We start from the raw sequence: 27,323 nt of genomic DNA on the forward strand, positions 1-27,323 counted from the left end.
GCTTGACACCGAAAAATGCACATTTTCAAATACTTGAATGAAATTGTTTTTGCGCCGGGCCTATTTTTTTTTAATTAATGAGTTAGAGCAGGGGTGGGCAAACTTTTGAGCTCGCGGGCCGCATTCAACATCTGAATTCATTCGCGGGCCGCATTATATAAAATTGGAATTATAAACCAAAACGCAATATTGATATTTGATTGTATAGTGAGGACATGGAGACAATATATGTACTTATTTAAAACAAGCCGAATATTGCTTTGATGATATCGTACACGCGTCAGAAACATATGGTGGCGAGATTTCATAGGCAGGCGGACCTCAATAACCAATTTGTCAAAACTATAGAGATAAAAGTCGGTTGGTCCGATTCTTAGAATAGGATTGAATTATAAATCTGTGAGCAGCGATCTGTTCATAGATTTACTAATTCCACTTCTGGTTCAGTTCCAGGACACACAATGCTGACAGCATCATAACCATGTTAGCTTCAAACACCTTAGATCAGTGGTTCTCAAACTTTTCAAGACACGCCCCGCCCCCTTATAATGGTCAAAGGTTTCGCGCCCCCTTATTGTCATATCACAAAACGAACCAGGATGCTAGCCAACCTAACGGGTGGTTTGATGGCGTCGAAGGTTACGATTATGGATGAGAGATTTTTAGATATGTATTTAAGACTAACATAGCAATAACTATGAGATGGATGAAAATCGCGCGTAGCGCTAAAAATTTTTTCAGTCGAGGTCAGTTTCGCGCCCCTATCAGATGCTTTCACGCCCCCAAGGGGGGCGCGCCCACCAGTTTGAAAACCACTGTCTTAGAATTATCATGGTGAAATATACTAAGAAAAAGTTAATCAAGTCCATGCATTAATTCGATTTTTAGTACGCATTTTATCAAAATTTAAAAAAAGTTTCTTTAGACTCTGGCGGGCCGCACAGAACGGCGTGGCGGGCCGCATGCGGCCCGCGGGCCGTAGTTTGCCCACCCCTGAGTTAGAGACATCATGCGCGAGGATGCATCATGACATCGTAAAACTATCCGTGGACCTTTGACGTGCCACAATTTTATGCAGAATATTTTAAAATCTACTCAAGATTGACTTGATATGAGAGCATAAGCGGTATAGCCTATCTGGTTTTGATATAGTCGTGATAAGTATGGGCTATTGTAACTGTCATTGACAAATTCAAATTAAATCAGCATCAGATTTTGCCTTCGATTACTATTGGAATATATCAATAAACATGAATATAACCATTATTGAGCCATAGTAATAGCATTGCTTCGTAACCTTTTTAGCGATCGCACCCCTTGTGCCTCCAATGAGAGTTATCGTAGCCCCTGTCCATTTTCAACACAATTTTTGATATTACCTATATTAAAATCAGAAAGCCCATTAACATAAAATCGCACGTGTCGCGAAGACTATGTTCCAGTTGAACGAATGGGCCAAGAAATATTCCACATATAGGCATAATTCCACAATCCATCTCGTACACCCCACTGGCTGCTTCGTACCCCGATGGGGTCTACGGACCCTGGTTGAAGACCCCTGGAATATAAATGTCCAATCGGCGAAGAATTCATTGGTGTTACAGCTGTAGAGCGTACTAATACCTTACTCGCCACCGATAATAACACGGATAAAGAGAACAAACAACACACAACATATAATCAACTATGCGTCACGGGGGTCACGGAATGCCAATGATTGCTATACTGACCTGATCAAAAAGCTATATACTCAACGCAACGCAAGCTACGACCTTTTGACAATTACTATTCCCCGTGACAGTTTCATAGATTGTTTCATCTGTAGGATTACCAAGTTACCGTTCCAAGTCGCAAGTCTTTCTCTGATTTTAGCGTTTGACCCGACTTAACTCGAGTTAACTCGATCGAGTCATTTTTCTTTAATTACCCAGTCCATCCGAAATCGAGCGATTTTACGAGAAGGTCGCACCAAGCGAAATCTCAATTTTCAGCCACGAATTATCAACGGGTCATGTTTTATCATCATTAACTAGAAATGTGACGTACAATACCTTATCTCCTACCGCATGGTAGTTTTTAAAATTGATGTTATCGTGAAGTGTGTTGAGATTTCAGTGATTTTTAGAGTAGTTCTTGGGTGAACTATAAGCTCTTACATCTAAAAAAGTTTTATAGCACTTGAATATATATTCTTGAACACGTGAAATTCCAAAATGCCGTCGCAGGCCGCACAAAATGCTCTGGCGGGCCGCATGCGGCCGCGTGTTTGAGACCTCTAGGGTCCTTCTCGCCCTCCAACATGCATAGGCGTGTGTTACATAAAATTCTGGAGCAAAAGTGGATATCTCAAGAATCATAATAAGCAATATCGTTCTGGTATAAAGTGTACGTATATGTGAGCGAATTATCGTACCATCGCCATTGAAGCTGGAGGCCCCGGCTTGATTCATGGCAGTTGGAAGTTACGAAACGTCGGAGGTTTCTTTGATATTTGATATATCCAGGGTTACCACAGACATGGACCCAAAAATAAGGACAGACAAAAGATTAGATTAGCATTAAAAAAGTGCTTTTGTACATACGTTGTATATATACGAACCGTGGCATATCACATTCCATACTTTTTGCCAGAAAAAACTGCTCCAGCAACTCCTTTCCTTGTTATTAAAAAGTGCTTCATTGCCAGCTCACTTACCTTCACTTGTACCTGGGATTTGACTGTCATTTCACTGAGTCTGCTCCTTTCCTTTGGCCCACTGCGCCGAAACAAGAGAGAACACTCTTTAACTTTACCACTGAACTATTTGAAAAGAATGATTTCTTGTGACTTTAATTGTTACGGCACCCTTTGCTACATTGGCTTTATTTTGAATCTGGATTACGCATGCGAGGTACGTAGGTTGCTTAATCGCGGCATGTTATTGAACAGGCTTCAAAGTTAACGAATTTGTCGATCAGAATTTACAGCCTGTGGTTTTAATCCACGCATCAACATTCAAAACTGGGTTTTATGTTTTGAATTTGAAGCAACTTTTCATGGGCCGCTCAGAATAGCGACGCGGGCCGCACTTTGCCCAGGTCTGATCAAATCAGTATCCCGGCTCTTTCGTACAGAACGAATGGGTTATGATTGCGGCATCGCATTGAGAAGCTCGTCTCGCGACAACTGTTCTTTGACTACATTTTAGATAACTAACCTACGGATAGATACACAACACTTGTCGTCACGCTTGCTTGCTCAGAGGTAATTACTGCTCCGTAATCTGAAAGCAACGTAATTGCTAATTCCAGAGCTGACGGCTCGAGTGCTCAAATTAAATAAACTTGGTCTTATTTGAAAGCTACTGTCGCGTTGATTTTGAAAATATACATTGAAATTTCATCAAGGCAATGAAACCACCCCGAAAGTGCCTTCAAATTACGTAAACCGGCATTGTTCTAAACAATCGCAGCGGCGCAGCACAATGACCATAACAATCACCCTCGCCTGGTTGTGATTGTTCAGAACAATGCCGATTTCCAGACTTTGAAGTGTATTTCAAGGGGTTTCTATTGCTCTGATCAGATTTTAATGTACATTTTCGGAATCGGTGCGACAGTAGCTTTCAAATAAGGTAAACTTTAATTAATTTGAGCGTTCGGGTCGTCAGCTATGGGATTAGCAATTATGTTGCTTTCATTTGACTGAGTAGTAATTACTAGAGCCCGACCGATTATCGGCTCGCCGATAATATCGAGTCGATATCACGCTTGGAGAGAAATATCGGTATCGGCCATTGAAGGTAAAAAGATATCGGCCATATTCGTGACGTCTCAACATGGTGGCAGGGAGTCAGAGAAATCGATAGAAGACGTGAGGACGGTAAATTATAAAAATAAATGGCCAAGCTGCATATAGTGCATACTGCATACAGGGCAGTAGGCGTGCCTATATGAAAAATATTATAGATAACTAACCACCGTTATGCCCCACTGACTTCGTGTGAATCCCCTGCAGTAATCGATCACCAAAGACAGCAGAGATGAGCATGGATTAGGATTAGGTTTTGAAAAAACAGGATTTGTGAAATTTTGTCGGATTTGGATTGGATTTGGATTAGACATTTTTTTAGAACGGATCAGGATTTGGATTGGATTTACCTATTTTCTGGGAGATTGAAATGTCGAATCCCTCCATTGCATAAATTAGTTTTTTTCTGAATTTCCAGTTGGAATCGGATTAGGATTGGACATGGACTTGAATATGAAAAAGTTATGGATTAGGATTTGGATTTGAAGGTTCGGATTTGGATTGGATTAGGACATAGAAATTTCAAATCCGCTCATCTCTGAAAGACAGAGAGCAGCTGGATGGATAGTTGTCTGCAGAAGATTTCAATCAGTAAGAGAAATGAGAACTCCAATCATGCTGGACTGACCCTCGTAATGATAGAGAAAATCGTCACGTCGAAACATTTCTCGGTTCGGTACCAACGGAGCTAATTATACCAGTAATGTATGAAGTCGTCTGACTGCGGCCTGCGGCTGCGGGGCCACCATGATGGGAAATATGCGAGCATAGAGGGCAAGAAAATCAAGCAAACGTGGAGTAAAGCCAATAATTGATACGAACATTTTTGATTCCATGATGACATTGGTCAATTCTGACAAAAGAGCGTAAAATAGTGATCGATTGATTGTTGAAATGCTGGTCATGGTCAAGGCCCAAGGGGGATGGGTGGAGCAGTTGCAGACGTGGACAATTTGAGTTGTTTTGCGCATTCTCTTCAGCTATTTGTTAATGATGTGCTGAAGGCTCCAGGTGCATTTCCAGAAGAATATCAATATAAAAATCAATATGTGGTGAAACCATTGAAGGAAAGATCGCCTGCAAGGGAGCGGTGAAACCGAAATGAAGAAAGATTTCCAATTCTTGCTGTGCCACTAACTATGGTACCAAGTGAAAGACTGCTCACTGTGTTTAGTACTATATACATCATCTATGGAAGACCACAGAAGTTCACTCCTTGGAGAAAGGGCCGAGAAATTGTGCTTCGTGAACTGTAATCTGCAACTGCTGGATTGGTGCTTTTGATATATTTTTATAGTTCCTTGATCATTTATTTCATGTTCAAGCATATCAATGGCTGTAAAGTCGTTAAAAGAAATGCTGTTAGGTGTTAGATATGGGCCTTGAGCTAGATTCCATATATTTTGAAAATCGGCTGAATATATCGGGGTTATCGGTGGAGGTACTGGATATCGGTCTTATCGGTATCGGCTCAGAAATCCATTATCGGTCGGGCTCTAGTAATTACCTCTTAGCAAGCAAGTGTGACAACGGGTGTTGCGTATCTATCTGTGGGTTAGATATTTATAATTAAATCGACGACGTCTCTGACGAGGTCGGGTGGATTCGCCTAATTACTAATTACTATAGTTACAAATTACTGGTGTGTTTGAGCATTTTGTACGAGATGGCCTCCACCTCGTAAATATCGAAGCGAGGTGGCGCTCGTAACCTCGCAAGTTGGCGTCTGTGCTGCTGTTTACTGCTAAAATGACGTCCGCTGCGATAGCTTGGTAGGCTACAGCTGAAACTACTATACCACTCATTGCTCTAGCTATCTCGCCACTTGTTTTCGTTCATTTATGATGTCCTAAAATCTCGACGCCAAATCATAATTTTAGAATATGATGCAACACAGATACCAGAGGAAAACGATCTGTTCTACAGTTGTTGAAAATAAGACAAAATAAGAACGCAAGTCGAAAACAAGGACATTTCTTAGAAATAAGGACAGTTGAGTTTTCCAAGACCTGGTCCTTCAAAATAAGGACAAATCTTAGAAATAAGGACATTATGGCAACCCTGCATATATAGCTCTTTTGGGTATAAGATATGGCTCTTTGCACAATTTTTATTTTTGTACTGAATTGATCAATATTGCAGCAACTTGTTAGTAAATTTTCGTCACGGTTAGCAGAATACTTATTCTCGTGGTAGTAAAACATGTCTTTGAAGGGTACAGACAATGTCGTATTCGGGGTTAAGGGTTCGGACCCCCCCTTTCAAAATCCTCAAATTTGAGTTGCTAACGCCCCGGCGACCAATATTACTCGCTAATTCGTTCTACCTGACATTAAATCTTGGATTGCACGATACGTTGATTGATCAAAAAGAATAGCAGACACGGTGACGCCTGTATGAAAATGCCAAATTTAAATACACAGCAATGTCTCCCTGATCTACGGCGAGAATTGAACTGCCGTGGAAGTGATATTCACAAGTGCAAACTCAAATTACAAACAACGCAATAGCTATCCACGTTCTTGATTGGTAACTATAGCTTCGTAGTATTGGCAATAAAATGTAGGCGTGTAGCGCAACATTCTGTTACCGCCCAATACTTCAAGAATTGAGAAGTCGATCAATATTTAGATTTTCGGAATCACTCCGACAGCTTTATTCGAATAATATCGGTTAGTATAAATGCCAAGTTAGTTACGATGACTTGCGCTTTCAATGGCGAGGCTTGGCCCATCTGTGCCTTAAACCTCTTGTCTCGCGCATTATTTTCGAACAATAAATACCCAAATTGCGTGACTTTGGGTGTAAAAATGTTCAAAATATAGTCATTGATGAATATCGATGGGAAATACCAACAGTAGTTTACAGATTTCACAATTTTGTTCACTCATCCTGACGACAGGTGAGGCACTGCGTCACTTGCCACCCCTGACCCCACGTCCCTGATGTATCATACCTTACAGTATGGCTATATATTGCTGTGATGGCATTACGACGAACATATGTTCTCGTAGAACTGACGAAGGTCTCAAATTTTGTATGAAGCTTAGAACCTCACAAGTATCAACCAAGACTGCAAAGTAATACCATATAACACTAAAACACGCATGAACTGTTAAAAGCGTGTAAATAGAACATTCACCCTCTTGTTGTTATCTACGTCTGTTGGATATGTTAAATTTTCTTAAGATTCGAAAAGAGAAAATGTGGCGGAGACGACGAATCCCATGTAGATATAGTTCGAATAAGTGATACCGTGACGTCACGAATTTTCAATTGTGACGTAGCAGTTGATTTGCATGTATGGCTCTTTGGGATTTAAAATGGAAATAAATAGGGCCAATATGACTCTTCGGACGAAATAGGTTCCCGACCACTGCCTCAGCCTAATGCCTGTTGTAACAGTGGTATAGATCTTTATCTCTCCTCTTTATACCTACTCGATCGTTTCATCTCTTCTTTGAATTCGACTTTGATCGGGTCTTTCTCTGGGATAAACATATGTCGCTTCGGAACTTGCTACCGCCAAGAATCAAGCCAATGCATCCGTCGTCAAGGATGGTGGAATATCAACTCGTTCACATATAGTCTCCTTTAGAAAGAGTACGGAAAACTGATTGTCGTAGAATAATAACTCGAACGATTGTTCGACGGATCATCAATCTGTCATTACAAAAACAACGCAACCAGGTTCATTTTGTAGCCCTTACTTCATTATAGAAATTCATTGTTGGGGAGGAGAGTTTGAATGTCGCAATCCAACAAGCAAGTGTATTCCTGCTACATATTTCTGCGACGGATTTAATCAATGCAGGTAGTATGTACTTATATGACTGCATAAGCTTGAAATGATGATGCATGAATCTGATTTAGAAAAATTTCGTTATTTCACTACTGTTAGCGATTCAATTCTAGCTTTTAGGCCATTCTATGCGTTAATCTATATCAGTGGTTTTTAACCTTTTTTCCTGCGGCGCCCATTTTCTAAAATTGCTTAACTCTGCTGGTGCCCTTTCCCCGATATTTTAAGGACTGTAGTAAAAACAAGGGTTACGAGTTCGAAGTCCGGTTGGTCTTTTGGGATTGGGACTTCAATTTTGGAAACAGCTTGAGTCGCGCCAACTAATTAACGGTATAATAGTTGTATGTACTATATTCGGAATCAAATCCAGTTTACCAGTTAATCGCAGTTTTTTTTCTATCTGATATATGGATATTATTCCGCCGTTTAACCGGATAAAAGAGTATCGTTGCTAATGCGTTTTACACTTTGTATTGAGTTTGAACATTCTTTGTTACGTAAGACGCGCACTTCCACTGAACACAATTAAACCTTAGTTCACACATCTATTGCCTTATACTTTTAACTACGGTACCGGAAGTCCTAAAAATGGACGAGTGAAATTCTCCATCACGTCACCAAGATAAGGATAATGGATGATTCTTTTGATACAGAAAAGCATAATGGATGATTCTTTTCTTACAAGACTGCATTCTCATTACAAAGTAAAGTCTGTGAAGTGTCAGTTGAAATGCTTTGACTACAATCTAGTTTGAAGTGACTGAATTGAAGAGATGGAATTGAAACGTTTCAGGTTGGGGATACTTTCTACGATCAGGAAATGGTGAGAGGGCTAAATGCGATACGTGCCAAAATGCAATATATTTTATAGGGGGTCCACAGGAGCAATGAGAAACCACCTTGGTTTAAAACATATGATTGCTCTTGACACAAAGAAAGCAAAACAGCAAGTTTCTTTGGAGAGCACTAACAAATATTCCACAGGTAGTAGCAAGATTAAAAGCTATTTTAAGCCTGCTTAAGAGTCGCTGGACAGGGTTGTTGCAGAGCTAGCAGCTATGGACAGAATATCTTTCAACACTATAGCTACTAGTAAGCAGCGGAGACGAGCATTTCTAGCAAGAAGGTACAATCTACCACAGACGGTGCAAAATGTCAGAAGTATTATCATGATCTTTTTCCAACCACTGAAAAGCGATACAAAGGAAATGATTGAAATAAAAAAAAAGAGACTGGAAAGTTCTATTCTGTCACTCTTGATGAATATACATACAAGCACAAGAAGCAGAAGATACATGAACTTGAACCTTCACTATGATTCAGACCCCGTTAATGTAGGAATGGTGAGAATCAAAGGTTCTCTTCCGGCTGAAAGAATAGTGAATTTGGTGGAAGAAAGATTGCAGCAGTTTGGATGACATTGTTGCAGCTTCGACAGATGGAGCTAGTGTGATGAAGAGTTTTGGAATTCCTTCAATTGTGGATATGTACAGGAGCTTCTTACCAGTGACGAGCGGTGAGGTTCATGGCTGCTGAGGCTCTAACCCCTTCCACCCAAACCCCACCCCGCACCCCCCACAGCCCTCTCTCACACACACACACGCGCACACTCACACATACACACACACACACTCAGTTTTCCCGGTACAAAAAACCGCCCTAATGATTATATACAATTTTAGTGATGGAAGCGACGAAATCACCTCTTCACCAGCAGCAAATTCGGGGTATCGAGCGTGTCTAGGAAGACAAGTGTCACGTGTAGTGCGACAACCATGTCAACTGAGCGAGGAATATTTCTGTGATGGGGAACCAATATGCTATGAAGGTATTATTATTGTTGTGAGCAAGGTTGTAACGGAATCACAGGGTTACGAGTCACAACGTCAATCTCCCTTTTATAAGTTTTGACTCGAGTCAATACGAGTCATTCTCAATTCACCAACGAGTCAAGTCCGAGTCCAAGTCAGTGAGTAGAGGGTCGAGTCCGAGTCATAGTGTTTTGTCTCGAGTCCGAGTCCAAGTTATTGTGTTTACTGTTCGGTTTCAAGTTCAATCCGGTTCACCCTACTTTTTTCAATTCTGCTCTAATGCGATAGAATGGAATGTATTCCTAATATCGTAATTTTCCTCGGTCCTAACAGTTTCTGGCCCTATTTACAAAGTATCGGGACTGATAAACGAAATACCAATAATGTGGTGACTTCGAATTCTTTGAAGTTATGAGGAAATGCCTGTCTTTGCCGTCCTAGTCTAGAGTCATATGACTTGCTTCGAGTCATTCACAATGACTCGAGTACAGCAGGTCGAGTCAATACACAACTTGACTGGGGTCGAGTCGAGTCATTATACGCGATGGGAAAAATGACTCGAGTCAAGTCGAGTTACCAAAAAATCGAGTCATTACAACCCTGGTTATGAGAGAGAGAGAGAGTCTTTATTTTCATCCAACCAAAACACATAACAAACGGCAGTGATGGTGGTACAGAAAATATGCATGCACAGTATTCGGTATTAGATAGAAATGATCGATAAGACCGTGAAGTTCATCTAGTCTGATCACACCAGCATCAAAGAGGTACACTTGACTCTGAACAGTCTGGCTGTAAAAATGTTTAGGTAAAAACGGAAAATAGAACAGAAAATTTAACGATGGTAGAAAATGATCAATGAAGCAATGTCTGGGCGAGGTAGGGCAACAGTGTTAGTGGTATAACGACAGGAGGTGATCAAGTAGGTCTTTTTTGAATCTATTATAAGGCAATTCACGGATATGTGGTGAATTCACGGATATGAGTTGTATAGCAATCTTCTACTAAGGAGGTATACGTAAATTTGAAGTGCAAAATGTAGTGTCGGCAATCTAAAATGGTACACTATGGGTTCGAATGTTATATTGCTAGTTTCATATGGGCAATTTCGAAGATCACCAAATGCTGGGAGTGGTTCTATTAGATTTCGATCAAAGTGTTTACTCTCGAATAACTGTTGTACATTACCATTAACTATCCATTAAATCAGGATTGACCAACCTTTTCGCTATTCACGGCCGCATTTCGACTACTTATGTAGCCTACGGCCGCATTCCAGGGCATAGTCGAAATGAACTAGCCGAGGGTCAAATACCCATGTTAAAGTGTCTGTGGATATTTCCAGTGAACTCCAGACTAAGCTATTTAAGCATATAGGCATACTATACGCACGAAAGTCCCGAGTGGTGACTGCGTGGTCATGTTACGGAACTGTTCATAGTCATACTAACGAATTTCCTCATTAATATTAGTAGTTTTATATATTAATATCAAACTGTTATCCTTTTTTATGCTATGCGATCAGATTCACTGGTAAAGTTGATGGAGAGGGTGTTTCTTAAAATGTAGCGCAAGTTATAAATGATGATGCGTCTTCGGGTGGGCCAATTGTTAGTCACTTTGTTGCATGCCGTTATTTCTTGACCTCCCATCAGGATTGTTGGTATAGTTAGAAGCACACGATTGGGAGTTAGGATTTGACACCCCTGTATTAGATGAATACATACATTCAATTTAAAGATGCACGGATAATATATTTCTTCTGTTTATTCAACTTTATGTATCAACATGCGAGACCGAGCGACCACCATTTTGACCAGTGATTCCCAAGTGCGGCCCCAAAAATTATTAAGAAATCGAGTTAAATTAAATTTATATATATAAAATACATACTAGCTTGGCTTGGAGTCTGGAGTTTTAATTAAGATTGCAGGAAAGTGGTAAGTAGACTGCTATCGTTACGTCCAGTTGAACAAGCAGTAGCTATTGATATAGGTAAAGACAGGACTGTAACTGCCGCACGCCAAACCCCCAATGAAGGGCAGGCGAGCTCGAACCGGGCTCAGAATTATTTCGTGAATTAGCATAAATTATAGAGTATTTTTTGGAAAATTTATGCATCTTTTTCGATTTTTTTTCTGTAGGCGTGATTTCATGCTGTCAAATATCTTGATTTTTCGGTACTCATCCCCATGAAAAAATGCGCAAGATTTATAGAAATTGACATTGGGCATATCGGCGTTAGCCTTTACCGCGCCACGACGCACCGAGCGAGAAAACCTTGGCCGAACAGGACTGTCCTTATGCTGACAGAAAACGTCGTTATATATACAAGGGAAAAATTATATTCCAGTGAAGAAATACCAATTTGAAATCGTTTGCGTCTCTTTAGAAGCCTACGTTTGGGCGATTCTATATTTTTTATATAGCAGACAGGAGGTCACGAAATAACATGTTACGGTATCATACTGATGGGTCCTACAGTTTCCAAGACATCTCACTCAGCTTATCAATGTGAAATTCAAAAAGGTGTAAACATATGTTGGATTACAGTTGAGATTTAGCGCTAGGTTTTCTGAGTAGCTAGTATATTGGTCTATATTTCCATGTGGTATTGAATGCCATGCGGTGTAGTGTTAAAGGTTAAATTGAGGCGAAACTTATTCGATGGTCTGAAATCGGTCAAGCGTTACACAATTTAGAATGCGAATTGAGCAAAACCTTATAAGTATATTCAAGCAAGTAGGGTATCATATGAAAGCTGGTTACAAAGACAATTTTCCATAGCTTTTTCATTTTGGTTTTTGACTGTATGGTGGGGAAATCGCCAACTCAAGAGTACACTGCATTTGTACATGAATATGCTTAAGTTTGGAATATGGTAAACCGATGGTTCCAATACTTTTTCGACTCAACACACCTTGTTAAGCTCAACTTATATTCATTACTACTCCTGAAGACTATATGTCAATTTCCAACAACCTAGTTGAAACCAAGAGCTGTTCCTTGGGTAGGGGAGATGTGGTACCGATGGATCAAAAATTAGAAAATGATCGCTGGCCCCAAAATGTTCAGCCGCAAACAGCAGATCTTTTGCTAGCTCAGTACTTTGATACAAGCTCTACCTATCGCGCACATATACATGAATATCCGTCTTTAAAAAAAATATTTATGGACGTTCAAAATTTGTTGCTCGAACGTATCATCGGTCCCCACCCGGTGGGTCCAATGGCACACGACCCGGGGACCTATGACACATATACCATAAAAAAGTCAGATGTGACAACTTTTCTTGCTCAGTATTATAATCTAAGCTACAGCATGCCAAAGAAGAATGTTTCGTCGCAAATGTCAAAAAATAGAATAAATAATAACTCAAATGTTGTCATAAAATCACGTTTGGATTTAGGATCGAACTTATAAATTTGAGGGGTACATACATATTGCCCGAAAATCGACAATGTGACTTCCAAATACATCGTTATAGCGATAAAACATCATATGCAATTATTACATAAAGATTTTCTGTACGTAGGCATGTTTCATTTGTTTCATGATTAGAATGCTTGATTATTTTGCTTGATTTGGCTATTGTATCATCGGTCCCCACCCTACGAATTTTACACATGAATCGAAAAAAATTCCAATCAAGGAAGGTACTGAAAAAAATAATAGGTGCCATTATCCTGATACAAGCCCTACACTTCACAATAAAAATGATTTCTGGTTTGTTCGTGTTGAAGGTTACAAAGAAAAATGTATATGTCGATCTAAATTTAGTTTACACCCCCCAAAACAAAAAAACATCTGTGAGAGACCCCATAGCTCGAGCTCGTCGAATTTTTTTGTATGTGAGGAAAGATTCTGCCAGCATGCAATTGTAGACAAGTTCACGGAGTGTAATTATGGAATTATCATAGAGAATTTTCAAAGTATTTTCGGTCCCAGTGATCCATCGGTACCACATCTCCCCTACATATTAATGAGAAATTTAAACAATAACCTAACCGTTAACATGGCTGGTCAGCCCGTTTCCAACACAGATAATGCCAAATATCTCGGGGTTTTATTGGACTCGGACATGTCCTGGAAGAGTCATATTCAGTCCCTAGACACTAAATTATCACCGAAGTGTGGCCTGTTCTACAGCCTTGGACGCTTCAGGCTAGCCTGGGTTCGTCTGATACTCTTTACATCCTTAATCCAATCGAAGTTACAATATGGCCTCCTTTGTTGGGGGTTGGGTTGCTGCAAATAAAACTGCACTCGAGCCACTGCAACAAATACAACATAAGGTACTCCGTATCATATCTAGAGCCCCATAGGGCCTTGTTGTCCACCCAACAAGTCGCTGCTGAAGAGATTCGGTGTCCTAAACATAGAAGATATGTGGAAACTAGACATCGCCAAGTTTATGTATCAGTTCCACTGCGGTCGTTGCCCCGAATATTTCAGTGATTTTTTACCTCGGAATCAAAAGCGCACAAGTACAACACACGCGCGTCCACGTCGTCCAAATATCATATGATTGACCAAAAAGATCATCGCTCCATCAAATATGCTGGACCTGGTGTGTGGAACAGTATTCCACCGGCTATCCGACAGGCGACGATCATGTCCACATTCAAGTCGAAATACAAGCAATTACTACTAAATGAATACTAGTCCATCCCCAAGATTACCGGACCACGACTGACCTGCAGATCTCGCCTTCCATGACATGCCACCCCATTTTTGTCGCTTGCTTTTTCTATACTATATCTTCTTTACTTTTTTCTTCAGTGTGCATGCCTCCTCTTTACATCGCCTGGGCCAAGGTGGGTGTCCGATTTCATAGACTACTCCAAGTCGCTTCGACACCTTCCTATCTTTCATTGTATAGCATTTCTATGGTGCATTGAACTGATAAAATTGCTAATAAACCAACGCTGATGATGAGAATAGCTACCCATTGGTCCCGTCGTTTATCCGTCCGTTGCTAAGTTTCTCAACTTTGACATTCAGAGTAATATATTTCAGCAGAAACTCTACCTATAGTGCTCTGAATGTCAAAGTTAGGAAATTCAATATAGGTGCGGGTTAACAACGGGAGTATGGGTGACCCAGGGGGCACCCAACTCAAAACGGGTCGCGGGCAACTTTTCAAAATTCCGTGAGGCCGCAGGCTTCAATATCGAGATAAAAATAGGCAACGCCGGGGCCTCGGCAACGCAGTTTATTAGCCGCGTTTGGATAACTCTACGTCAGTACAACGCTGTGCTAACATGGGCGACGGGCATAGTTACCACAGAAGAAAAAATTTGTTACTGAAGAAATACAAATACAACAAAAATTATGATCATCACTTTCATTCTATTTTGAACTATGAGCTGCGCACGATACCTGACAAACATTTTCAGCAACTAAAGCACGAATGGCCAAACTTTTTACTATTCCCGGCTGCATTTCGATTACTTATGTAGTCTGGTCACATTCACATGCATAGTCGTAACGAACTAGCTGAAGGCGAAATACCCCCGTTGAACTGTCCATATCGATGATTGTTTAATGTCCATTGCCAGTGAACTCCGGACTAATCCAAGGAATTTCCATACTTCGACATTCAGAGCACTATCGGTAGAGTTTCTGCTCTTTGTTAAAGAAAATATAACTCTGAATGTCAAAGTTGAGAAATTTAGCAACGGACGGGTAAACGCCGGGAGCATTGGATAGCTATTCTTATTAATATACTCAAGGAACAGCTCTTGGTTTCAAATCGGTTGTTGGAAATTGACATATAGTCTTTAGGGGTAGTGATGAATATAAGTTGAGCTTAACAAGGTGTGTTGAGTCAAAAAAGTATGGGAACCATCGGTTTACCATATTCCAAACTTAAGCATATCCATGTACAAATGCAGTGTACTCTTGAGATTGCGATTGCCCCACCTTACAGTGGAAAACCAAAATGAAAAAGCCAGGGAAAATTGTCTTTGTAACCAGCTTTCATATGATACCCTACTCGCTTGAATATACTTATAAGGTTTTGCTCAATTCGCATTCTAAATTGTGTAACGCTTGACCGATTTCAGACCACCGACCAAGTTTGGCCTCAATTTAACCTTTATCACTACACCGCATGGCATTCAATACCACATGGAAATATAGACCAATATACTAGCTACTCAGAAAACCCAGTGCTAAATCTCAACTGTAATTCAACATCTGTTTACACCTTTTTGAATTTTACATTCATAAACCTGAAGGCTGCAGATCTGAAATGAGCAGAAAATCGTCAATTTTTCAACATGACATAACTTTTGACCCTGGGGATCAATTTTCCTCAAATAAACTTTAATATGTTCGAAATCAACTCATCTATGCATGTACTAAATTTCAGAAGATTGGGGAATGTGGTGGTTCCAACTTTTGTTGTCCAGGTTGGGAATAGCCCAGTAGCTATTGAGCATCGCACTCTCAGTGTGGTGGTTAATAATAATGAGACAATACTAGGGTTACCATATTTTGGGAATCTGAAAAGAGGACACTTTTTCAAAATTTTTAAACCTGCAATGTAAAATCCTGACAAAATGATAAATTTTCGCCGACTTCGAGGTCGGTGAACTAAAATATAAATCATTTTCTGGCTCAAGTCCCTATAAACCCGTCGGACCGTTGCTTGATCGCTGATTTATTATATCTGAGTCCAATTTACACGTACATTTAACCTAGATTTAAAAAAAAAAGACATTTAGGCGTTCTCCGAGGACACTTTCAAAAAAGTCAAAAAAGATGACAAATCCTCTTAAAAGAGGACGTATGGTAACCCTAGTTAGACAATACGACATTTTCCACATGAAAAATATGTATTATTATAGGCCGACGCATTAAATCAATAAATATTGCTACTAACGCTTCATTTTCACAGGTACAGATGAATGCTTATGTGGAGAGAAACACAAAGGTAAAATCGCCTTCCTCGACATGCCACCCCATTTTTTGTCGCTTTCTTTTTCTATACTAACTTCTTTTTCTTGTCATTCAGTGTGCATGCCTCCTCTTTACATCGCCTAGGCCAAGGTTGGTGTATGATTCCAAACACTACTCCAAGTCGTTTCGACACCTTCCTTTTTTCATTATATCGCAATTTTTGTGGTGTATTGAACTGATAAAAGTTGCTAATGAACCGAACTGAACTAATACTCAATGTAGAAAAGGTGATAGCGCAGTAGAAATCAGTCCATCTTATAAGATAATAGAATTACCTGTCAAGACCAGGGCCGGCCAACCCGTGGCCCGCGAGAAGGTTTTGAGTGGCCCGCGAGGTAATTTCCGAAAATTTTAATGAATATCAAAAATGGATTGCACAGATTGTGAACTTGTGAGGCCAACCAAAAATTTGATTAGTCTGGCCGCAACACTTGAAATGTGATGACTAATATATCAGTTCCGACGCATTGGCAGATCCATGAGCCAGTCACATATTGGTAGATCTTCGTACACTACTATAAAGCAGAATAATTTGCGATTGATTTATCAAAAGTAAAAATTTTCTACACGCTTCGCGCAACATGTTGTCACTCGATTTCTTGATTTTAATATTGTTGCCCCTTTGTGAAAATAAAAGAATGCCTAATGTATCAGATTTAATCGAACTATATTCGCGATTACGAGGCAGAGTGGCGTTCAACATATGCGACTTTGCGTTTGCACTCGCAGAAAGACCGTCGACTATGAAACCTAGGCACAAAATGATTGTTGCTGATGTTATTGACAAAATGATGTTGGTCGAAACTATCTATATCGATATGTCCAGACACCGACTGCCCAGTCCTTGCAAACTGAGCCCAGCGATATACAGCAGGCCCGCAATATAGTCAGGCGACAATATTACTGACCTGTGAAATTCAAAAAATTTCCCGCTCCGCGCGGCTAGTGGCCCGCGCAACAGTTCGTCAATCGAATGTAGCCCTTTGGCTGAAAAGGTTGGCCAGCCCTGGTTAAGACGAACACAAGGTGGACTTATAGGTGACGGACGCAGGTCGCTCGCTTATCTAGCATTTTTTTCGGTATGCGGCATGCCCGCAACTATAGCTGCTGGGGAATTATGCGATTTAGAAATAAGTAATTTTTTTCCGCAATTGAGTAAATGAAATACCCGACGCGAGATGACAAGACTTTCAATTAGCAAGAATCAAAATTCATAAGTACACTGCACAGCGGGAGATCGTATCCCAATCTCGATCAACAGCTGAGATGTTTATTCATTTGTACGGCAAATGGAGTGATTGATTGTAATTTGATTACACGTGGCATGTTGGTGACATCGCATCTCACTGGTGATTTGACATGCAAATGAAATTATATCTTTGGGTCTCTTCAAGTTGTTATAGTATATGTGCGGAATTTGAGCTTATACCGGCATCATAGACATCATTTATACTATACGTAAGTAGGGCTGGGCAAAATCGACTACCTGAGTGATTCGATTCTGAATCACGTAATATGCTTCGAATCGAGTCGAGTAATCGAGTATCACTCATCATGACGTCATAGCGGAATGTTATATGTTAAAGTTCAAATATGTACCATTTATTCCACCACAAAGAATATAATGCCTGCTATCCATCATATTAAAGATACTTTGATATTTATTTGACCATACCAATTTTATTGGACTTGGTGACAATGTTGTGGGACGATCATGACTTCGAAAATGTGATAGTTCCAGTAATGTTCGTAGCGTTGTACTAAATGTTTCGTATGCTACGATACGGCCAATCAAGGTTTCAAGGCTTCAACAGTGAAATTACGGTCGAAGCTATTATTCTCGTTGAAAAATTAACTTCCAGTGCCGAGGAGCGTAAAATTTCAATACTCGCAAAAATCGTCTTTTACTACTCGACTCGAATCAATACAATTAATACTCGATTCAGATTCGAGTACTCGAATCATTGTGCCCAGCCCTATACGTAAGTTCATCAACTCCGACAGTTCCAATCCTAGATATTTATTATTTACATAGCTAATTCATCAATTTTGCCACATTATGACGTCATCCTTTTGTAGGGTCATCGAATCCGCATATCTACGGAACATTAGCGTCTGACGCGTTTGGATTGTTAACTTGTTATTGTATGTGGGGTTAATCGTGCTTTGTTGCTATGGTCTTTTGCAGCAGACCGGTTCAAACTTGGCCACCGCTAAATAATAAATTAGTCGGGCGTCTAATACGAATTCAATGACAAGGCTTAGAAAGCCGTAAAAGGCCATACCTGCACCTTCCTTGTCCAGCGGCATATGCACATCATGCACTCATGGTATGCATATGCAATGCACTGATCGTGTGTATGTATATCATGAGTCGGTGTATATGCCGCCAGAATATCATGGACAAAAATAAAGTACGTTCTTTCCTTTCCATTCAACCAGGTTGAATTTTGTGTGAACCCATTACTATGGCCCGCACTTTAACCAAGTCATTTTCAAGTCGCCGCCTAGTCAAGTCTGAGCACAGTCGGGGAGCAGAGGGCCGAGTCCAAGTCATTGTGAGATGACTGTTCGGTTTCCAGTTCGGGTCATAGTTCAACCGATTTTTTCAGCTCTGCTTAGATTATATCGATCACCTTCGCCTTCATAAAATAAAAATTTCCTCACTCTTAACAGTTTTTGACTTTACTTTCTGAGTTACCAGTACTGAGAGACGAATTACGAATAGTGCGGTAACCTTAATATTCTTCAGAGGTGGTCAAAGTAGTCGAGAAAGCTACTCAAGTAGAAGTAGAAGTAGAGACGAAAAATTTACTCAAGTACGAGTAGAAGTACTTCTTCAATAAGCAACCTGAAACTACTTGAAGTAGAAGTAGAATTGACTGACTTTAAATCTACTCAAGTAAGTAAGTAGTTTTGAAAACAGTCCTAATTCGTTTACGTAGACTGTCAAAAAGCTGTAAATTGAGCTCTGCGGAAGGTGCAGAGAGCTTGATTCGTATATTGATGCATCCCATGAGGTATACATTTTTGACAGAATACGCATTTTTCGCATCATGGGATGCAAATGACAGTATTGATATGAGAATGCGGTGCTAACCCTTTGTTTACTAGAAGACCCTGTTTCAGAGAATACCATGGCATGGCGCCCTACCCCATATTATAAGGCCCAATAGGCTTAGGCGAAGCGCAATACGGACAAGTTCTATTGTATATGGTTTCAACACTTTTCGCGATTAGTATACGTTAATAAAAATATTATGGATCGTAAAATTTACATTTAGTGTAGCTTTATTTTCGGAAAATAGAGGCATTACTACGCCTGCTTTTATGCTTCAACATGTATGTTCTGCAGACGAAAGAACTGAAAGAAATTATAAGTTAAGAAAAAGTATCATGCTCGGAATAGAAAGTGAAATACAAATACCACTTCTAAAAAGCGGAAAATATATTTCATGCCTTCTGTTCATAGACTTCAAAGGTGATCTGCTAAAACAGGTGTAACGTTCCAAAATGCCGGATTTTCCAGATTAGCATGACATGACATGGGCTGCTAGATAACGATAGAATAGGTAATTGCTAGATTGCGAAACGGTAGTTTCAAACGTTTTGGTGGGCCATATTTACTGTGATGAAATATTTGATATAGGCGAGCGGAGCGGAACCATTAGCAATCCGGCTCCTAGATTATATTCACGGATACTTTCGTGAAACCATATTTGCCACTCCATAACTACTGTGCGCGGAGCGCAACGAAATTTTTGGGCCTTACGTGACTTTTATCGATATTAAATGTTGGTACTCCGTGAAAACAGCCCCGACATTCCTCAGGCTATCTTTATTATTGGGGGATTAAACTATTTTTACTTGACAAACTGAAAATAGCGAAAAGTAAGTACGTAGATCACAAAATATTACGAAGTAGAAGTAGATAAAATCAGATCTACTTGAGTAAGTACAAGAAGTAGATGAAAACTACTTGAGTACTTCCAAAAAGTAGAACTACTTCGTTATTGACCACCTTTGCTATTCTTCGAGGTTAAAATGAAACGCCTGTATTAGAAGTCCGTATCTCGAGTCATATGGCTTGGTCGAGTCATGCACAATGACTCGAGTACAAGTCGATTCATGTCAAGTCGAGTCATTTTCCGTATTTCGAAAATATCACTCGGGTGCAATTGAGTCACCAAAAATCGCGACTAGAGTGTATTCATGACACGAGTCATTACCACCCTGAAGCACGGTAATATTCACATGGTTCCTTCTGATTTCTCCAGATACCTTTGGTTGGAGGCTTGGATTATCTCTGTTTTAAATATTTTATATCAAATTACCGGTCTGGTCCTGGTAGCAGTTTTACGAATCTGAGACAAGTAAATTTGAAAAAAAAATTCCCGTAAATATTATTGCCCGTAATTTAATGACTGACAGTGGGAAATTTTACGGAAAATTCCCGTCACCAAAGGTAACAGAACACAGCTGAATGTAATAGCATTACACTGGTCTGGTCGACTGCAGCAGTTGTACAATCCGGAGACCAATGTTCCCTCTAATTTTTTACAAGTCTGCGCACACTCGCCAACTCACTGCGCAGACCCTTAGACAACAGTGCGTAACGACTAAAAAAAAGCTCATTCTTTCGGATTTTTTGTGCTCAACTTAGATTTTCTGTTCGCAGAGACCGTGTCAGCACTGCGCATTTGCGCAGGTGCGCAGCTTAGAGGGAACATTGCCCGAGACTAGTAAATTTGAAAATGCTTTTCTCGTGTTTTCTTCGCATTACTGTTTCTACCGAGTAACCACATGCCGTAAATATACAGCTCCCCAATGACCACACTCTCGTAATCTTTTGGCAATTTTATTGGTCACTGCCTAATCCCAATCACAAATGGTTGCTGCTTAATGCCAATCAAATGTGAAGTCATCATCATCATTCAGAAAGCAGTCTCACTAGACCAGTGGTTCCCAAACGGTGGGGAATTCCCCACTGGTGGGGAATTCAATGATTTCTGGTGGGGAATAGACGCATTTGTTCGAAATTATATACAGAACAGCCTACATATTCACGGAGACACATGCGCAATTACCGCTACCAGTTAACAGCTCTGAAATGTATGTATCGAAAATTACATTGCGTGTTGTTCACAAAACCTCATTTTTAACTCAGGATGGCCAATCATGGCGTCACAAACCCATCCAGCACGACTAGTTTGACGTGAAATAACGATTTCGCGAAATTTTCGGCGATACTGGTATAGGTTTACAATACGTTTTATGTTGCAGTTAAAGGCGATTGTCTTGCGTACTGGTGTGACTGTGTGTCTTGTGTAGACAAACCAGCAAATAGTTGCTCTGTGATGACAAAAGTGCTTTGGTAGTGGGGAACAGGACCGTAGCTGCCGCACCCCAAACCCCCCAATTTTGGGGGACGAGCTCGAAGAGGCCCAAAGTTATTTCGTGAATTAACATAAATTAGGTATTTTTTGGGAAATTTATGCCACTTTTTCAAAGATTTCATTTCATATCCGTATTCGAATCTAAAATCTATCAAAGACACTAGATTTAAGCTTATCATTTTACAGGGGTAGGTATACCCACTTTGTTGACTCAGCGGAAAATTATTCATTTACACAGTCAAAAGAAATAAGACGCATATCAGCATTGTAGTTAAGATTTTCAAGGAAAAAATTTATAGCTTTCATCTCCACTTTAATATTGGTAGAATGGCCAATTGATACAGGAGAATATGTATCTCCGTTGTGCAAAAGCACAATTTTTGGGCTTGACAAACTGCTTTTTTGACAAACAAATATTTCGCACCGGGTCATGTTATTATTGATAGAATGACTTAGAACGACATGAGGGTTCTTCATAGTCAATTATAATTATCTATTTATGCGCAGTATAAAATTAGAAAGAACTAAGATTTGCAATATTAATGAAACGTCAGATTCTCCGTGGCACCAATTCAGATTTTATTCGATTCGTTTCAACGGAAAAATATTATATTCCGATAAACTTGATCGACACCGGATGGACTGGTAACGAATGCACCAATATCGAACGCCAAACCATTGGCTATTTGGCCCATATTGCTCTTACAGCGGTTACAGTTGAATTATAATCGCCCATTTAAATATTGAATTCAGCTGTATGGCCTAATGTTAACGAGTACAGTGCCAGTGTTAAAACGCCGCATCAGAATTTTGATGCTGTACACAGCAATGGCATGGAGTTACGTGCGTTCTATATTGCAACTATGATGTTATCGACAATTGACGAGTAGGCCTATTCATTATGATGTCAAAAGCCGATACGGTGGCACCTATGTCTTCGTTGCTGCATCCGATGTTACTGAAGGCTAACAGTTTATATATTACTATACATAAATAACCTACGGGTGATTAGTAACTATATAGACCAGGGGTGGCCAACCTTCTCGGCTGAAGGGCCACATGAACTGGACGATTGAGTGCACGGTCCCCTAGCCGCGCTAAGCGCGGAAAAGTTTGAAAGTTTATAAATGAATTTGGTCCATAATATTATTACTTGAGTATATTGCGGGTCTACTGCATATCGCACGCTGGGCTCAGTTTGGACAGGACTGTTCGGCATCTGGACATATCGATATCGAAGGTTTTCGCCAATATGCGACTATAATTCTGTGCCTACATTTCATCGTCGACGATCTTTCTGCGAGCGCAAACGCGAAAATACTTTCTCTTGTAATTGCGAATATAGTTGGACTCCATCGGGTAAATTAGGCGTTTTTCATTTTGAGGAAGGGGTAGGCTACCAAGCAACAAATACTATGACAATTAAAAACGCGAAGCGTGAAGAAAAATTATGTTTTAGTATATTGTAATGTACGACGATTTACTAAAAATATGACTGGACCCTGGATCTGCCAATGCGTCGGAACTGATATTTCAGTCACACAACATCCCAAGAGTCGCGGCCAGACTAATCAAATTTTTGGTTGGCCTTGCAAGTTCACAATCTGAGCAATTCATTTTCGATAATATAATAGGATTTCGATGATATAATAGTGAATGACCTCGCGGGCCACTCTAAACCCTCTCGCGGGTTGAACCCCTGATATAGGCAGACCCATTCGATAGTTTTCAGAGCCAGAGCCGAAGCTGAAGCCGGAGCAGTGATAATAATGCGGCTCCTGAGCTGGAGCCGGAGCTGGAGCCGGAGCTGGAGCAATTCAACATTTACGGCTGCTCCAAAGCCCTGCGTGACACCCTATATACCCTACAAAGATGACAGTTCAATCGAAAATGTCCCGATTTCAATCTCAGCTCTATAGAGAGGTTCAGCAGTGTTGCAATCTCTGTCATTTGTTTGCGGATTTTGTGATATACCGAGTTTAAGTCTTCAGACTATTTGTCTCGGCATAAGGATAGCCTACTGTAAGCGTCTTCACTTTTGAGATCGATAGCTCGACTGGATCAACAATGTCTTCTCCATGATCCGTGAATGCTGTTATTCTAATTCGTCAGCCTTGTCGTTTTGTCTAACTCCCCTGTCGGTAGAAATATATATTATATTTATGTGCCATTCATTTGCTTTCAAGATCGGAGCATATAATGGAATTATATCATATATTACTGCGTACTTAGCGTAACTGTTGGTCATGGTTGGTAATGAATGGAATATTGGAAGTTTTCCTGAAACTAAATTTTCATTTGCCGATGCTAAGTCACGCAGAATTGCAGTAGATTCGGACCAGAAAACTTCTGAATATATACTCAGATATTAGGGATGGTGTGAACCTCTGAAAGGTTCAGGTTCGTGCGAACGTGAACCTTTTTGAAAGGTTCTGTGTGAACGCGAACGTGAACCTCATGACGTCTCGTGACGTCATATTACTAATTCCAACCCTACATTTTACCCTATATTAATGTACACGATACCTAACGACTCGGGCCACATAATGCCACAGTGCTGAAGTACATATTGACATTTTAAACGCCACCAAATGTGTCAACTGGAGCAATCACTTGATATAATAATCCTATAAAATCAATATCTTCCCTCGCTTTGCCAACAATTTCGACGAGGACTTGTAAGGGAATATAAGCTTACGCCTCGACGGCCTAGACCAGACCGGACAATATATTTGGCGTCTGACTATTGCTACGTTGATATTGAGCAGAGTGTAAAACGGGATTTGATACTTGCCACCGATATTACCCCATTAACAGGTTATACAGCAGTAGCCAACACCCCAATAGCACGGATTTGGTTTTCATGATACAATAAACATATGAAATCAAGATTGCTAGATTTCTTACATCAGGCAACGATATCAATTTCATTGATTGGCTGAATAGGCATCATTCGCTGACTCTAAATGTACTGTATTTCGCTCTTGAGTTGTGTGATTGCGGGTCAAGCGCACAGCAGATAGTCACTAAATATTCACAAATGGAAAGCTGGATATTTCGAGAAAACACATTTGTAACAAAGATAATAATTTTTTTGAGATTGCCAAGTTGCATGATCCATTATAGTGTTATTTTTTATGCTGCCAGCGCCATGCGTAGAGTGGCCCGCAGTTGCAACGCAATAAATTTCAACCAAAGATGTTAAAATGAAGTGAGAATCGTAATGTATGAGAAAGGTTCACAGCGTAGAACATATCAAGGTTCGTTAGTGAACGTGAACCTCTAAATTTTTTGAGGTTCACACACAGAACGCGAACGCGAACCTCACGTTCACACCATCCCTATCAGATATTCTTTGAGAAACCAGAATTAATTCAACTACGAACGCCTATCGGTATATTATTTTATATGGTCCAATTATACTTTTCTGTGATGTACCGCTCACACTTTATTTATTCTGGCAGTTCTATGCGACAACAAATTTACTATCATAGTGAACGAGAAACTACTTCTTGGTTTTGCTAGAGCTTCGCATTTTTATTTTTCATATTGAAGGTTAATCGTGCAAATAGTCATTCATTATGATCGTGCATGGATGATTTGGGAACCAATAAGATATCGCAGTTCGGTAGATGTAGCGCAAACTTGCGGTTACCGAATAAGGCTTGTTAGGCGCAAGAGTGTCGGAGAGCAAAGGCAGGAGTTCTACTGCATATCCATATAGGGCGGTATCATGAATTTATTGGTCTCACTTTTTACCAACATAGCGCTGAAAACAAAAAAAACGCAATAATCCAAACTGTATTAAGTATCTATTCACTGATCTATAGACCTCTAGCAAGACATCGCAGATTGCGTGGCTTTGCTAGAAGATCTATAAATTATCAACGAAAAGTCACTCACTTCACTAAACATCTATTGTGTCGGAAACGAGTCAAATTTAAATAACTATTCGCTTTAAACCCGAAGGATCGAGTACCGTAATTAATCAAAGATATATTTCAACACCAATAGTGGAGAAGTAAAGTAATGCAATACACATGTGCAATCTTAAACTATAACTCAGGAATTCTATCTTCACATTTCGGACAAGTAAAAAATAAACAAATGAATTTAGACTTCAGACCGGAGAAAACATCCGCTGGTTATCGTCAGGTGGCTTAATTTTTGAACTTTACTTAAGATCATATTGACAACGTTTGCTTTCGCTGCTTCGGAAATTCCGCAACACACATCCCTATCAAAAAGGTCTGCAATGGATTGTTTGACTGTCCTGATCTGACTGACGAATGTCTTTGCCCCTCGACGATACGTCCAGATATATGTGAAAGTCTGGAATGGAGTGCGGAGTATATTTTATATATTAAAATATATCGCGTTCTAATCCAGTTATATTTATGATATCAGAAGAAGAGAAACCGTATCTTCGATGTAACGGCTCGAACAATTCAATATGGGTTGATGTCATTGCAGGACAAGTGTGCGACATCAAGTAAGTAGTATAGAGGTAGACCACCATTATCAAAGTTTCAGTAGGAAAAGTTGAATGCAGTGTGCACTCTGAAACAGCACACCATGTCTGAAGGCATATATTTAACCCTGGAATCCTGCATTGATCTGAATGCGCAACGTTGTACTCGACGATACCACAATGTTATTTCGGTACACACCATGAATATTTGAATCATTAATTAGTAGCTATAGTTCTAACTCGCAACGCGTATCTCTATTCGTGTTTGTCGATACTGCATATCGCACTGGTTAGAAGATATGATATGCATTGTATGTCTCCATACATATAGTTCTGTCACACGGACTTCCGTCAGAATATACCCCAGACATGGTATCCGTGTGGCAAAATTGTCCGAACCTGCCCCAGACATCATGGTGTCCAACCGATTACATACAATATCGATTTGCGAAGCGACCTGCAATCCCAATTGTCCTCTGGGTACTCCACCGTGACTGGTTAGTTTTAGATCTATCCGTAGATAAATAACACTGGTCAACAGAATGGGGTTTTCGATGTTGCTGATTACTCTCGGATATTTCACTTGGTAGAATTGCGCATCAATAGATAACAGTACGCAACGATTTTGAACTAAAAATTTGTTGACTTTGACTTTGCACATGACTACGGCTAATTTTGGTGTCCTGATTCCAAAAATGCCGCTGGTTTCCTTTTATCACATCAAGTTTTCGCTCTACGACAGATCTCCAAACATGCAACTTTGACGAATTTAGTTATATTACTTTTCCATACCATACAGAAATCCACACGTTCATCATATAATAAGTTATATAGCCAAGAGGCCAATTGACGTATTAGGAAAAAAGGTACTGGTATCGATCGATCTAGCACGATGCTTTCGCCCATTTTTAGTTAGAGGATGCATAGGCATCCTAGGAGATTTCAGACACTTATTTGATGGAAACTGTAGGATATGACAAGTAAAATATACATTACATTTTCTTTCAACTATAGGTCCAATGCCCCATCCTACACGATCATTAATTTGGATCAAGAGGAAGATTTTAGCGATACCAAGCCCAATGAT

The 27,323-nt window shown here is 40.0% G+C and overlaps 1 protein-coding gene across 6 annotated transcripts in view; it reads left to right on the forward strand.

The window, feature by feature from the left end:
- Positions 1-27,323, forward strand: part of LOC145453295 (uncharacterized) — a 134,444-nt gene that overhangs the window by 68,829 nt on the left and 38,292 nt on the right. For 5 of the 6 annotated variants that reach the window (XR_013919700.1, XR_013919699.1, XM_080331278.1 and 2 more), the window contains exons 8-12: positions 7,511-7,607; positions 9,275-9,420; positions 16,308-16,343; positions 25,949-26,107; positions 26,173-26,257. Coding sequence is in view for 4 of the 6 variants with exons in the window: in XM_080331278.1 (XP_080187404.1) it covers positions 7,511-7,607; positions 9,275-9,420; positions 16,308-16,343; positions 25,949-26,107; positions 26,173-26,257 (523 nt within the window). In the remaining 2 variants the exon portion in view is untranslated. The remainder of the gene's footprint in view (positions 1-7,510; positions 7,608-9,274; positions 9,421-16,307; positions 16,344-25,948; positions 26,108-26,172; positions 26,258-27,323) is intronic. The other variant, XM_080331279.1, reaches the window with a different exon arrangement.

Source organism: Botryllus schlosseri, chromosome 13, assembly GCF_051294905.1.
Source record: "Botryllus schlosseri isolate E-star chromosome 13, Bs_hap1, whole genome shotgun sequence".
Taxonomy (NCBI): Eukaryota; Metazoa; Chordata; class Ascidiacea; order Stolidobranchia; family Styelidae; genus Botryllus; species Botryllus schlosseri.